The sequence below is a fragment of the Oncorhynchus clarkii genome, chromosome 20, assembly GCF_045791955.1.
Source record: "Oncorhynchus clarkii lewisi isolate Uvic-CL-2024 chromosome 20, UVic_Ocla_1.0, whole genome shotgun sequence".
Classification (NCBI taxonomy): Eukaryota; Metazoa; Chordata; class Actinopteri; order Salmoniformes; family Salmonidae; genus Oncorhynchus; species Oncorhynchus clarkii.
The window spans coordinates 44,675,813-44,691,298 of NC_092166.1; the positions used below are offsets into that span (position 1 = coordinate 44,675,813).

A 15,486-nucleotide genomic window follows, 5' to 3' on the forward strand; every position below is an offset into this window, starting at 1 on the left:
TCTAATAGACATACTTGAGGTTGGATGCATACAGCCAGGGACTTTGAATAAGCTGATGTGACATATGATATAACAACTGAAGAACACCATTCAAAGGAAGCTTTTAGTCACCTCATGCTCCGCCCCATTTTTGTAAATATGGCTTGTTATATGTCACATCAGCTATTCAAAGTCCCTGGCTGTATGCACACACGGAAATAGTTTTGGTTTGAGAATAGTAGGGTACAGGTGCTGTGTGAGTGTATGAATGTAGTGTGTGAGTATTCACAGGCTTTCATTTCAAGCAGTGAGCTGTTACAGTGTGACGGGTCAGGTCTACACAGATACTATAACCTTTCACCAAAGTATAGCTCTGATTTACCGTATCAAAATTAAAATTGCCTGAAAATTCTTCTGGAACTTTGAGAGAAGGATGGGGACAGTCTCTGATGACATTAGGAGGCTTTTGGAGGGTAAAGTTTTATATATATATACAGTATATATTGTTTATTTTAAGCAGTGTGATGTAATGTACAATTATTGTCATAAAGATGTAGTACTCAATCATATACTTAGTGAGCTTTTCGATATCGTTGACATTCTTACGTATAACTAGAAACATTGTTCATAAGAGCAGTGGTAGAAAAAGTACCCAATTTTCATACTTGAGTAAAAGTAAAGATACCTTAAAAGAAAATGTAAAAGTAAAAGTCACCCAGCAAAATACTACTTGAGTAAAAGTCTAAAAGTATTTGGTTTTAAATATACATAAGTATCAAAAGTACAAGTATAAATCATTTAAAATGTCTTATATTAAGCAAACCGGACGACACAATTTTCTTGTTCTTAACATTTACAGATAGCTAGGGTCACTCTGACATAATTTACAAACTAAGCATTAGTGTTTAGTGAGTCTGCCAGATATGAGGTAGCCGGGATGACCAGGGATGTTCTCTTGATAAGTGTGTGAATTAGGCAATTTTCCTGTCCTGCTAAGCATTCAAAATGTAATGAGTACTTTTGGGTGTCAGGGAAAATGTAAGGAGTAAAAAGTACATGACTTTATTTAGGAATGTAGTGGGGTAAAATGAAAAGTTGTCAAAAATATAAATAGTAAAGTAAAGTACAGATACCCAAAAAAACAACTTAAGTAGTACTTAAAAGTATTTTTTACTTAAGTACTTTACACCACTGCAAAAGAGGACCTATTGTATAACCTTGCTGCTATATGTAGGCCTACTGAGTGTTTTGAATTGTTAAAACAATGCCTGTTAACATTATGATGTGCAGCAGAATTCAGTGATCTGTGTTAAAACTCATCAAACTGTCTGGATTTATATTACACTATTATCTACAGTGGCGCTGTGAACTACTATACGTGTGCCTTACTGTATTTCACATTCTATGGTCTTTATGACAAAAGAATGTTGCAAGTTCCTTATGGTTATCCATCATAGATTTCAATCTGATTCACCCTGTAGTGACTGACAACTGTCAATGTTCCCAAACAGGAATACTGGCGTTTGTCATATTTGCATGTACTAGCAACCAGAGCAACCTGACTTGGCCCTCTGACCAACATTTGCATATGTTAACGCCTTTATGTAATATTACAATGAAAGGAATAAAGAAATCTGAAGTTCAACTTGTTTTTCCTGTGTGAACATGAAAGATAACATTATTTCTGATATGCTCGTGACTTGGCATACAGTTTGTGATTAAATGTGCCGGTGGAAATTGTAACAGAAAAGATCATTGCATGGTTTTGAGGCACTTAAAATGGTGTACATTTTCAGGAAGAGTTGATGCTCTAGGTAATGAGACACAAAATATCTGAATTGGCTACTTAGATTATGATGATATTTTCTTGAATGTCTTTTCAGGATTGTGATGTACAGGTAAAACATCTTTCCTCCTCTTATGAAATGTGTGACTTGTCTGACTTGTCTTTCAGACTGTGAGCTCTTTGTATCAGATATCCTACAGGATGAGAACCTCAGTAAACATGCCAGAGAAACACGGGACGTCCTACTTAATAACTTTAGGGTGGTCCACTCCAGGTACGTGGACATGCTGTTCCTCCCAATTGGCCCCCTTTATCTCCCAATAAGAAACTTGTGTCACTTAAATCTTACATTAGATGTTCACATTTCCTGAGGCTTTTTGGATGATAGGAAATATAGATTTTAGAGTCTTGTTTGTAGCTAGGTTTCCACCCAATTGGCGACACATTTTCATATGAATATTCTAAAATCTGTAGAAAGAAAATATCCACATTTTCCAACCAGTGGTGTTTCCGCTAAACGAACTTGTTGAGGATAAACATCTGTTTGTGATTATGTAGTGCACACAAAATGTACTTTTTAGCTTAAGTTTTCTTGTACCGAATAAAAATCAAAAGTTCAATGTGTTTCCATCGCATTTTCAAATCTAACGATAGTTTTGTCACAAAAACTGTTGCGTTAAATAGCGAATCTACTCTGTATACTCTGGTTTTGGCATGCATGCGCTAGCCAACAGCTTGCAGATACTGTCAATAGTGCGCACCTGCAGCCCGCAATTCGGTGCATTCCTGCATGTGGGCATTCCTGTATCTCATTGTTTCCTGCATGAAACCCCCCTTGAGCACCCTATTGGTTCCTGTATAACATTTTTTATGTGGGTCAAAAGGGAAATAAAAGTATTAACTGAGTTTCTAGCGGGAGCCGTTAGACAGTGTCCTTCGCTCCAGCCGAACACCTGCCCTCACCGGTGTTAACAGAACTGAGGGAAAACAGTGCCCGACAGGCAGGGGCGAAGGACACTGTCTACCGGTGTAAGGCTAGCTAGCTACCGTTGTTGCCCCTTCTGTGAGTTTTATCGGCGGCTGACATCCAACGTTATCGTGCATTAACACCGCCTTCTGTGCTACCGGTTGTCCCCACTAGCACAGTAGACGGAAGGCTAGAGTGACACTGTGTACTAGCTAGCTTGCTAGTTAGCTAGCACATGGTGTCGCCCCACCTCCCACATATCCTGTGTACCAGAGTCCTCCTTAGGCCTAGCTGGCTAAGCTAGAAAACAGTGTCCTTCGCTCCCGCCTCCCGAACACCTGCCCTTTGCCGCCATTAACAGAAATATGGGAAAACAGTGGCCGACAGGCGGGGGCGAAGGACACTGTCTACCGGTGTAAGGCTAGCTAGCTACCGTTGTTGCCCCTTCTGTGAGTTTTATCGGCGGCTGACATCCAACGTTATCGTGCATTAACACCGCCTTCTGTGCTGGAGTCCTAAATTAAATTGACCAACAGAAGTATAAAGAGTGTTTCATGCAGATGCAGGAATGCCCACATGCAGGAACACCCCGAATTGCAGGCTGCAATTGCACCCTACTCAATACAGTCTATTTGATGAGATTATTATCCATAAGAGAGAGATTTTTTTTTTTTTTAAACGGCAGTCAAGCATCGATCATCATGTCACCAGAATCCGCCCCTCTGTATTTATTGGAACGGAGCATCAAGATCACCTCATGAAGTTCATTATAAGTTATTTCATCTGTAGCCTAATACACTGCATGGTTTCCTGAGTCGTAGTGGGAGGACAACACACACCATATCATCTCGTGACTCCAAGTTTACTTCGATATGATGGTTATTACATCAATATTTGCGCACCTCCTTTCTCACATAATTCATTTTTAAAAAGAAAAAAATAAGAGATCCCACCATGACAAACAAACAAATGACTTGTCCGCGTTTATAAAATTGTACCTAAACTTCGGTCGCAACTGTTGTGATTTTTTTTCTACAGTATGACTTTACTCGCATAAAAACTGTGGATGGAAATGTGGTTTGTGAAACAAAAATATGTGTGAAAGCAAGCACGAGAGGAAATTAATAGATAACTGCAATCTGAAATATCTGCACTACTCTGTGCACGTTGCACTTGTTTGCAAGAGGTTGTCTTGTGGTCTGTGAAGCAGGAAGCCAAAGTAGAGTGTTGGAAGCAATTTAAAGAACTATCAACATCCAAAAAACCTTACAACCTATTTGTGTTTAAATGAATTTGCAGTCTAAATTTAACTCATGTCCAACTTTTATTTTGCAGAAATCCTCAGGAGTTTCCTTTCAGATGTAAGTGACTGCATATTTTACATTATAAAACGGTTAAATCCTTACTTGAGGTGTAACTTAGGCTATTTTGTGTGCACTGACATGAATTCAAGCATCTAATACTTTTGGCCATATTATTTTTCTTTCTTTCTTTTTATTTAACCTTTATTTAACTAGGCAAGTCAGTTAAAAACACATTTTTATTTACAATGACGGCCTAACAAAAGGCAAAAGACCTCCTGCAGGGACTGGGGTCTGGGATTAAAAATAAAAAATAAATACAATATAAATATAGGAAAAAACACACATTACAACAAGAGAGACAACACAACACTACATAATATTAGGGCATTTCCTGTTTGCTTTTGAAAGTTCTCCCACTGGCTTCCTGACCCTGATATTGTGTTGGTGCCTTTCTAGCTGAGTCCAGACAGGAGGACAGTTCAGATGACAACCAGAGCTCAAGTCTGGGCCGCTCGGCCCCCTCAGACGACCTGTCTGTGGCCTCTGACTACCAGGACGAGGGCTCTCCTGAGTGTGAGTAAAGGCTTGGTTTGTGTGTGTGTGTGTGTGTGTGTGTGTGTGTGTGTGTGTGTGTGTGTGTGTGTGTGTGTGTGTGTGTGTGTGTGTGTGTGTGTGTGTGTGTGTGTGTGTGTGTGTGTGTGCAACGTGCATATGTGTTTAAGGCCCAGTGCAGTCAAAATGCTGTTTTTCCTGTGTTTCAAATCATTTTGTACAGCAGCTGATGAAACTAACACTGTACAAGTGTGAAACAATGTGATTAGATTTATTTCCTGATAGTTTCTGGTTGAAAATGCAAGTTACACAGGACCTTCCAATCAGCAGGTTTTGCATGGGTGGAGTTTTGGCTTGCCTGGAGACATCACCAGGCAGTATAAGTTAATAGACCAATAACAAAGAGAATTTCAAACCTCTCTGCCAACATCAGCTAGTTTTCAGTTTACTTATCCATCCTATTAGGTCCCTCACTCAGACCACTCCCAGACAGTCCTAGAAAAAATCATGCTTGAGAAATAGATTTTTGCAGAAAATCTATTTATTTTTATTTTTGACAATTTTAATGGGAAACTATTTACAGTAAGGTACTTAATTGTTACCCACAAATTATTTGATATTGAGATTAAAAAAAACAGCTGCATTGGGCATGTCAAGAGGGTGTTTGCTACATTATATTTGCGATTTGTAAGGGGAACATAAAGTTAAAACAAAATAAATAAAATAAAGCATAGGAACTCTTGCCGTGCACTTTACCTAAATTATGTCAGGACATAAAATGGGTGTCAAGTAACAGCTTGCCCTCTAGTGGTTGGCTCTGCTGCACGAATGGGGTGTTGGTGGGAATACTAAGGGTGTGGGGATTGTTCACACAGAACTGATACGTGACCAAGAGCTCTCAGGGGTGAGAGTAGTCTGGAGCCCTCAGTGTATCCATCCGTGTGTACCGGGGGAGGCAGAGGTGTTAAGTCAGTTTCTCTAAGATCAGCCCACACGAAGTGCGCTCTGTAGCTCAAGGCGATTGAGGTGATTGATTAACCCTTACCCTGCTCTCCATTCCCAACTCAGTTTGAAATACAACACTGTAGCTGAGAAGCCATGTGTGTTCCATCTCTCTTCCCTTTGTCAGTCTTGCTCTCCATCTTCCTCTCTCTAGTTTCTCTATCTGTCTCTCTCTCTCTCTGTCTCTCTATCTTTAGTTATATGAGACATGGTAGTACTTGACTGGTTATTCAGAAGTGGCACAGTGACTCACCTAGAGCCTTGGGTGCCTCATGCACTCAGTGGGTGTTATGCCATGACATAGATGATGGGCATCTGTTTCTGTAACTTCCTACGTATAACTTCTCTATTTAGGTTATACAGGCCTGTGCCTTTTCCTCCAGGGCTGCTGGAGTTCATAGTTCACTGTCTGTTCACTACCCAGAGTAAATGACAGATATGGCTTTACTCGCTTTGCAGAGTGGGGCATTTCAAAGGAAGAGGGTGTGTGTGAAAATAATGAAATGATGAGCCAATGGAACATTTTAGAAAGAACATTTATTCATGGTTTAATTACAAAAGCTGGATATGCGGTGTTGGAGTGTAGTGAACTACATGTAGTTCAACTAGAAATGTAACTACGTTTCGCAGTAGCTTGGTGGTAGTTCAACTAAATTCACATCTGGGTAGTGTTTTTAGTAGTTAATTACTTTTTTTTGCCATGTAGGGGTGTTTAGCTAACTATTGGAACAACACAACCTTTTTTTTAGAAAAAATCAAATATGGGTGAAGTAGGCAATCATTTCCTTTCTTTTTCGGTGTCAGCCCTGCATAATTCTCACTTGAAACATTGTTCCTGTGTTTAATAGGCTACGTTACACAATCTCTTAACATATGATTCTCTTAACATATGATTCTCTTAACATATGATTCTCTTAACATATGATTCTCTTAACATATGACCTCAAAGTTCTTGCAGTTCTTTCAATTCATGGTCTATGACATTTCAGATTTCCATATGACAACTTTTCACGAAGTGGTATGGATGTAGTGAACTACTTCTTTAAAGTAACTTTAGTTAAGTCAACTATATTTTTCGTCAGGGTAGCTTTAGTGCAACTTAACTTCTTTCTGTGTGAAATAATTGGTTGATAATTGGTTGTTTCGTAAAATATACTTTCAGAGTAGATTCCCCGACACTGGATATGCGTCACTGTTTTTAGTAGCACGGCACTTCCAGTGCCCCAAACCACAAAGGCCTATATGAGCTCAACTTTTAACTCAGTAAAAATCCTAAAGGCAATCGCACGTCTGAGCTATCTTTGTTGCAGGTGCATGGTAACAGTTGAATAAGATGAGAAAAAAGAAGAAACCCGCACACCGCTCTTGCTAGTATCACTGCTCTTTATTAAGCTTTACGTATCGGCCTCAATCCCTTTGTCAGAGCTCTTGTGAGTGTTTTTAATTTGCACCCTTATGTCGACATTGCATTGAATGGATGTGGGTGGAGCAATGTCTATGGCCTTGAGGCCGATATGTAAAGCTTATTAAAGAGCAGTGATACTAGCAAGAGCGGTGTGTGTGCTTCTTCTTTTTTCTCAACTCAGTAAAAATCCCAAATTCTTTTAATGTATTTAGCCTTATGAGAATAATAAACAATATCATTTCTAAAGATAACCTAGCAAAAAAAGAAACATCCCTTTTTCAGGACCCTGTCTTTCAAAGATAATTCGTAAAAATCCAAATAACTTCACAGATCTTCATTGTAAAGGATTTAAACACTGTTTCCCATGCTTGTTCAAGGAACCATAAACAATTAATGAACATGCACCTGTGGAACGGTTGTTAAGACACTAATAGCTTACAGACGGTAGGCAATTAAGGTCACAGTTATGAAAACTTAGGACACTAAAGAGTTCTTTCTACTGAGTCTGAAAAACACAAAAGAAAGATGCCCAGGGACCCTGCTCATCTGCATGAACGTGCATTAGGCATGCTGCAAGGAGGCATGAGGACTGCAGATGTGGTCAGGGCAATAAATTGCAATATCCGTACTGTGAGACGCCCAAGACAGCGCTACAGGGAGACAGGATGGACAGATGATCGTCCTCGCAGTGGCAGACCACGTGTAACAACACCTGCACAGGATCTGTACATCCGGACATCACACCTGCGGGACAGGTACAGGATGGCAACAACAACTGCCCGAGTTACACCAGGAACGCACAATCCCTCCATCAGTGCTCAGACTGTCCGCAATAGGCTGACTGAGGGTGGACTGAGGGCTTATAGGCCTGTTCACCAGACATCACCGGAAATAAAGTCACCTATGGGCACAAACCCACCGTTGCTGGACCAAACAGGACTGGCAAAAAGTGCTCTTCACTGACGAGTCGCGATTTTGTCTCACCAGGGGTGATGGTCGGATTTGCGTTTATCGTCGAAGGAATGAGCGTTACACCGAGGCCTGTACTCTGGAGCGGGATCGATTTGGAGGTGGAGGGTCCGTCATGGTGTGGGGGGCAGTGTGTCACAGCATCATCGGACTGAGCTTGTTGTCATTGCAGGCAATCTCAACGCTTTGGGTTACAGGGAAGACCACACCAGATACTGACTGTTACTTTTGATTTTGACCCCCCCCCTTTGTTTATTACCAGCCTGTTCAACCTCTCTTTCATATCGTCTGAGATCCCCAAGGATTGGAAAGCTGCCGCAGTCATCCCCCTCTTCAAAGGGGGCGACACCCTGGACCCAAACTGCTACAGACCTATATCCATCCTGCCCTGCCTATCTAAGGTCTTCGAAAGCCAAGTCAACAAACAGGTCACTGACCATCTCGAATCCCACCGTACCTTCTCCGCTGTGCAATCTGGTTTCCGAGCCGGTCACGGGTGTACCTCAGCCACGCTCAAGGTACTAAACGATATCATAACCGCCATCGATAAAAGACAGTACTGTGCAGCCGTCTTCATAGACCTTGCCAAGGCTTTCGACTCTGTCAATCACCGTATTCTTATCGGCAGACTCAGTAGCCTCGGTTTCTCGGATGACTGCCTTGCCTGGTTCACCAATTACTTTGCAGACAGAGTTCAGTGTGTCAAATCGGAGGGCATGCTGTCCGGTCCTCTGGCAGTCTCTATGGGGGTGCCACAGGGTTCAATTCTCGGGCCGACTCTTTTCTCTGTATATATCAATGATGTTTCTCATGCTGTGGGCGATTCCCTGATCCACCTCTACGCAGACGACACCATTCTATATACTTCCGGCCCGTCCTTGGACACTGTGCTATCTAACCTCCAAACGAGCTTCAATGCCATACAGCACTCCTTCCGTGGCCTCCAACTGCTCTTAAACGCTAGTAAAACCAAATGCATGCTTTTCAATCGTTCGCTGCCTGCACCCGCACGCCTGACCAGCATCACCACCCTGGATGGTTCCGACCTTGAATATGTGGGCATCTATAAGTACCTAGGTGTCTGGCTAGACTCTAAACTCTCCTTCCAGACCCATATCAAACATCTCCAATCGAAAATCAAATCAAGAGTCGGCTTTCTATTCCGCAACAAAGCCTCCTTCACTCACGCCGCCAAACTTACCCTAGTAAAACTGACTATCCTACCGATCCTCGACTTCGGCGATGTCATCTACAAAATTGCTTCCAACACTCTACTCAGCAAACTGGATGCAGTTTATCACAGTGCCATCCGGCCCGTCCTTGGACACTGTGCTATCTAACCTCCAAACGAGCTTCAATGCCATACAACACTCCTTCCGTGGCTTCCAACTGCTCTTAAACGCTAGTAAAACCAAATGCATGCTTTTCAACCGTTCGCTGCCTGCACCCCCGACTAGCATCACCACCCTGGATGGTTCCGACCTAGTATATGTGGACATCTATAAGTACCTAGGTGTCTGGCTAGACTGTAAACTCTCCTTCCAGACTCATATCAAACATCTCCAATCTAAAAATCAAATCTATAATCGGCTTTCTATTCCGCAACAAAGCCTCCTTCACTCACGCCGCCAAACTTACCCTAGTAAAACTGACTATCCTACCGATCCTCGACTTCGGCGATGTCATCTACAAAATTGCTTCCAACACTCTACTCAGCAAACTGGATGCAGTTTATCACAGTGCCATCCGTTTTGTCACTAAAGCACCTTATACCACCCACCACTGCGACTTGTATGCTCTAGTCGGCTGGCCCTCGCTACATATTCGTCGCCAGACCCACTGGCTCCAGGTCATCTACAAGTCCATGCTAGGTAAAGCTCCGCCTTATCTCAGTTCACTGGTTACGATGGCAACACCCATCCGTAGCACGCGCTCCAGCAGGTGTATCTCACTGATCATCCCTAAAGCCAACACCTCATTTGGCCGCCTTTCGTTCCAGTTCTCTGCTGCCTGTGACTGGAACGAATTGCAAAAATCGCTGAAGTTGGAGACTTTTATCTCCCTCACCAACTTCAAACATCTGCTATCTGAGCAGCTAACCGATCGCTGCAGCTGTACATAGTCTATTGGTAAATAGCCCACCCATTTTCACCTACCTCATCCCCATACTGTTTTTATTTATTTATTTTTCTGCTCTTTTGCACACCAATATCTCTACCTGTACATAACCATCTGATCATTTATCACTCCAGTGTTAATCTGCATAATTGTAATTATTCGCCTACCTTCTCATGCCTTTTGCACACAATGTATATAGACTCCCCTTTTTTCTACTGTGTTATTGACTTGTTAATTGTGTTGTCTGTTCACACTGCTATGCCTTATCTTGGCCAGGTCGCAGTTGCAAATGAGAACTTGTTCTCAACTAGCCTACCTGGTTAAATAAAGGTGAAATAAAAATTTAAAAAAAGGGACACATTATTAAATTTCTGTTAGTCACATGTCTGTGGAACTTGTTCAGTTTATGTCTCAGTTGTTGAATCTTGTTATGTTTATACAAATATTTACACATGTTAAGTTTGCTGAAATTAAACGCAGTTGACAGTGAGAGGACGTTTCTTTTTTTGCTGAGTTTACAAGGGCTTGAAAGAACTGCAGGAAGTAAGTATAGGAAAATGGATGTTATGGGTTCAGTTGGTTGCCCTATGTAGAGGAGACCCATGACACTCAGTAGGTATTTGACATGGGAATTTGACTGCCTCTATTTCTCTGCTTCCTAACCTGAGTGTTGAATAAGTGTATTCGATGTAGTCACCGACACAGTGTTGTTTCACTAATTGGCCTGGCCTGTTGTCTCCAGTGACACCAGATTTGTAATGGCTGACAGGAACAGATGGACCCTCTATTGTTTCCCTATGTGTCTGCATGGTAATTTGAACTGCGTTTCACCCGCCGACCACACAGTTGACCTGACCGTGCCAGCAGTCTCACCCCAGCCTGGTTGACAACAGCCCCCATCACCACCCAGCACTCCCTCCAGTGTGAGGAGGACTTGGGAAGCGGAGGGAGGGAAGTAGGGAAGTAGTAGTAGATGGGGGTCAAAGTACAATGAGTCTTGGCATGCCATTTTGCAGGGTCAAGTTTACGATCTGTCTTAAAAGAATATTGTGATATTGGTTGGCAGCCGAGGCAATGAAAGTATTTGCATCAGACCATTGTATCAGGAGCGGCCAGAGGAGATTGGGTTTTGATACTGTATCTCTTCTTCTGCAACATTTTTGTAGTCATAATGATTGTGCTCATATATTGTTATCTCCTATATTTGTTCAGGTGTGTAGAAAAGGTGTGATTATTGATTTAGTAAAACATCTAACAATATGTTTCATAGTGGACATATTTGTTATTGAACACATGCAGGACATGTTAAAGCTGAAACAGGCACCAACTCTCAAACTGATATCTCAGATGATTAGTGTCTCTTTATTGATCCCATTGATTGCTATGATCTATTGACGAACATGTCTGAGTGGTGAGAAAGATCTGTTCGTTAGAAGCAGGGGTAGGCAGAGCTACTGTGTGGTATCAGAGAATTGCAGGTAGCCTGGGCCCTTGTGTCTGCTGACTGATAGATATCGGAGACAATGGGCAGCAGGCTCCAGCTCTGACAGTGCCAACACTATTTCCTGCATCAATTTCGGCCAATTAGAAAAAGGCCAAGATAAATATTTTGAATTTGAAATAGTCATTTTAGATAAATTGTATCACATTTTTCTTACATTGGGTCAATATAATGTAAGTCTAGAATTTAAATTGCCAAAGAGTGTGCTAACGTAACATTTTTGTGTTTTGATTGGTATAATTTAGTTCGGAAAGAGTTTGCTTTCAATTATATTATGCTATCAGTTATAACTATGCTATCGAGAACAAAATTGCATAGAGGAAAAAGGTTAGTGGGTAGTATAAAGTATCTAAAGATGCACCTGCCCCAGTCAAAGATAACGCAGGACTAAATAAATAAAGAGATTTGTGTGGTTGTGGCTAGACTTTGAATGGCCTCTGTATAGTAAGTGGTTTTAGTGGAGGAAGCTGTTAAACCTCAACTTGGATGGAAAATTACTGAGGATAATAGCAGATGATATTGCCACTCCTATTTGCCATATCTTCAATTTAAGCCTACTAGAAAGTGTGTGCCCTCTGGCCTGGAGGGAAAAAAGTAATTCCGCTACCTAAGAATAGTAAAGCCCCCTTTACTGGCTCAAATAGCTGACCAATCAGCCTGTTACCAACCTTTAGTAAATTTTGGAGAAAAATGGTGCTTGACCAGATACAATGCTATTTTACAGTAAACAAATTGACAACAGCTTTCAGCATGCTTATAGGGAAGTACTTTCAACAAGCACAGCACTTACACAAATTACTGATGATTGGCTGAGAGAAATTGATGATAAAAATATTTGTGGGGGCTGTTTTGTTAGACTTCAGTGCGGCTTTTGACATTATTGATCATAGTCTGCTGTTGGAAAAACATACGTGTTATGGCTTTACACCTCCTGCTGTATTGTGGATAAAGAGTTACCTGTCTAACAGGACACATAGGGTGTTCTTTATTGGAAGCCTCTCCAACATACTCCAGGTAGAATCAGGAATTCCCCAGGGCAGATGTCTAGGCCATCTAACTTTTTTCTATCTTTACTAACGACATGCCACTGGCTTTGAGTAATGACTCAACTCTATACACGTCAACGACTACAGCGACTGAAATGACTGCAACACTTAACAAAGAGCTGCAGTTAGTTTCAGAATGGGTGGCAAGGAGTAAGTTAGTCCTAAATATTTCAAAAACTGAAAACATTGTATTTGGGACAAATCATTCACTAAACCCTAAACCTCAACTAAATCTTGTAATGAATAATGTGGAAATTGAGCAAATTGAGGTGACTAAACTACTTGGAGTAACCCTGGATTGTAAAACTCTCATGGTCAAAACATATTGATACAACAGAAGCTAAGATGGGGAGAAATCTGTCCATAAACCTACTTACTTACTCTGCCTACTTACTGTAACAACACTATCAACAAGGCAGGTCCTACAGGCCTTAGTTTTGCCGCACCTGGATTACTGTTCAGTCGTGTGGTAAGGTGCCACAAAGAGGGATTTAGGAGGATGACAATTGGCTCAGAACAAATGTACACAGGGAGCTAACATTAATGATATGCATGTCAATCTCTCATGGCTCAAAGTGGATGAGAGATTGACTTCATCATTACTTGTTTTTGTAAGCTGACAAGCTGAATGCACGAGCTGTCTGTTTAAACTACTAGCACACAGCTCAGACACCCATGCAGACCCCACAAGACATGCCACCAGAGGTCTCTTCACTATCCCCAAGTCCAGAACAGACTATGGGAGGCGCACAGTATTGCATAGAGCCATGACTACATGGAACTCTATTCCACATCAGGTAACTGATGCAAGCAGTAGAATCAGATTTAAAAAACAGATAAAAATACACCTTATGGAAAAGAGGGAACTGTAAAAAGACACACACACACACACACACACACACACACACACACACACACACACACACACACACACACACACACACACACACACACACACACACACACACACACACACACACACACACACACAGGTACAGACACACGCATACACACATATACGCTAGCACATGCACTCTACACACGTGCATTGTAATATTGTTGTATGGTGGTATTATACATTTTGTATTGTAGCTATGTAGTGGTGTAGTAATGTTACATGATGTACTGTTTAATATTTTTGTTCATGTGTAATGTAATTGCCTTAATGTGGACCTAATTTGGACCTCAGAAAATGTAGCTGCTGCCTTGGCAGCTAAGAAATACAAATACAAAAATACCTCAGATACAGATTATCTTTATTTTAGCTGGTACTTTGCTGACTCAGCTACAGTGTCTAGAAGTTCTGTGAGAAACATACCTGGCTCTCCCTGTGAGTGGTCATGTTGTCTATCCACTCAGTGAACTTCTGACCCCTGGCCTCTTGGCTGGTCAATCTGTGACCTGTCAGAACCCAGTAACCTTGTCTAGAATATTGACCTGGCTGCCCATAGTAACTCCACAGATCTACATTTCTTTTGACTTGGAAATACCCACCCTTCAGAAAACAGGGAAATTCATTTTCCAGTGTTCATTGGTGCATGGATTTCAAGCCACTCATGCTACTCATTTGCAGGATGCACAGAACATATTAATGACCATGTTCTTTTTTCCTTTCTCCTTCACTCTGTCCTTTTCCCTCGCTCTTCTCCTTTACTTTAGTCAAGAGACACATTACAAGACTGGAACAGGCTCGGCATGATGCTGCCCCTGCCATCAGGGTTCAAAAGTTCACGCTATTCCCCTGGGGCTACTGTGCTGCTGCAGATGCTGATAGTTTTTCCTTTCTCTCCCTGCTCCTTTTCTCCCCCTCGCTCCCCTTCTGCGCCCTCTCTCCCTGTTTAGACTATTCATCTCCAACACTCTCACTCTCTCATGCTGCCTGGCAAGAGGAGAGGACTGCTTGAAGTGGGGGATTCAGATGTCTTTAACTGAGGGGCATCCATCACTCTTGTCTCCTCGCCCCCACTACAAGCTCTGCCATGTTGTTTTCTGGCATCTTCTGTAAAAAGCTATTTTGTTTCAGCTTTCTCCTTAATTTCCTTTGTTTAATTGTTTTTTAAAAGTCTTTGGTAAAACACAGAGAAAACAGTTCTGTGAGAATGTCAAAGTGTAACAGTCTACATTAAGGGGTGTCGAACACATTTTGCCCCGGGGGCCGCATTCGATATTCGACGAGGTCCAGAGGACAGCACTGAAAATGTCTTATATTTCCTCGCCGTCAACAATTGAAATAAATTGTTCTCTATACATTGTTTTGGAAATGTTTTTTGCTCCTTGACTGTTTGGTGTTTTTTTTGCGAGCTGGACACAATCAAAAAAACTGTATGAATGTAAGCCCATTATAGTTTCTGCACAGTTTCGATTTGGTTTGAGTAATTTTAAATTAAATTGAGTTTATTTTAAATGTATTTACATTTTTTTTTTTACTCAAACCCCCATCATGGGCCAGATCCGGCCCGCCCGCAGTGTGTTTGACACCCCTGGTCTACATAGACAGCATGCAGAGTGGGAAGCCCGGGCTGGGTGGTTCTAATCTCCCCTTTAGCTTTCAATGACACAGACAAATAGCAAAACTATCACCATGCGCTAGGTTCACCCAGAGGTTAGGCTTCCCAGGTATCTCCTGCATTCACTCCCTCGCCTCTCCCCCCTCCTGTCTTGCAAATGAGAATTTGATTTTTCTCTCCACTTGAATCCATTTCTGGAGATGAATCAAGTTTTGATGCCAAGCCCAGGTGGCCCGCTGATTTCTTAGGGTAATAAATGGAGAGTAGAGAGATGTGTTGGCCTGTGCAAAGACAGTGACACAACAGCTTCCAAGGCCTCTGGGATTCCTTTGTTTAATTGGGGCTTTAAT

General features: G+C 41.7%; 1 protein-coding gene across 1 annotated transcript in view; it reads left to right on the top strand.

The window, feature by feature from the left end:
- Positions 1-219: 219 nt before the first annotated feature.
- Positions 220-15,486, top strand: part of LOC139377449 (src kinase-associated phosphoprotein 1-like) — a 47,710-nt gene continuing 32,443 nt past the window's right edge. Inside the window, exons 1-4 of the mRNA XM_071120480.1 lie at positions 220-452; positions 1,934-2,039; positions 4,068-4,093; positions 4,493-4,609. Coding sequence (XP_070976581.1) covers positions 413-452; positions 1,934-2,039; positions 4,068-4,093; positions 4,493-4,609 — 289 coding nt within the window. The 5' untranslated portion in view covers positions 220-412. The remainder of the gene's footprint in view (positions 453-1,933; positions 2,040-4,067; positions 4,094-4,492; positions 4,610-15,486) is intronic.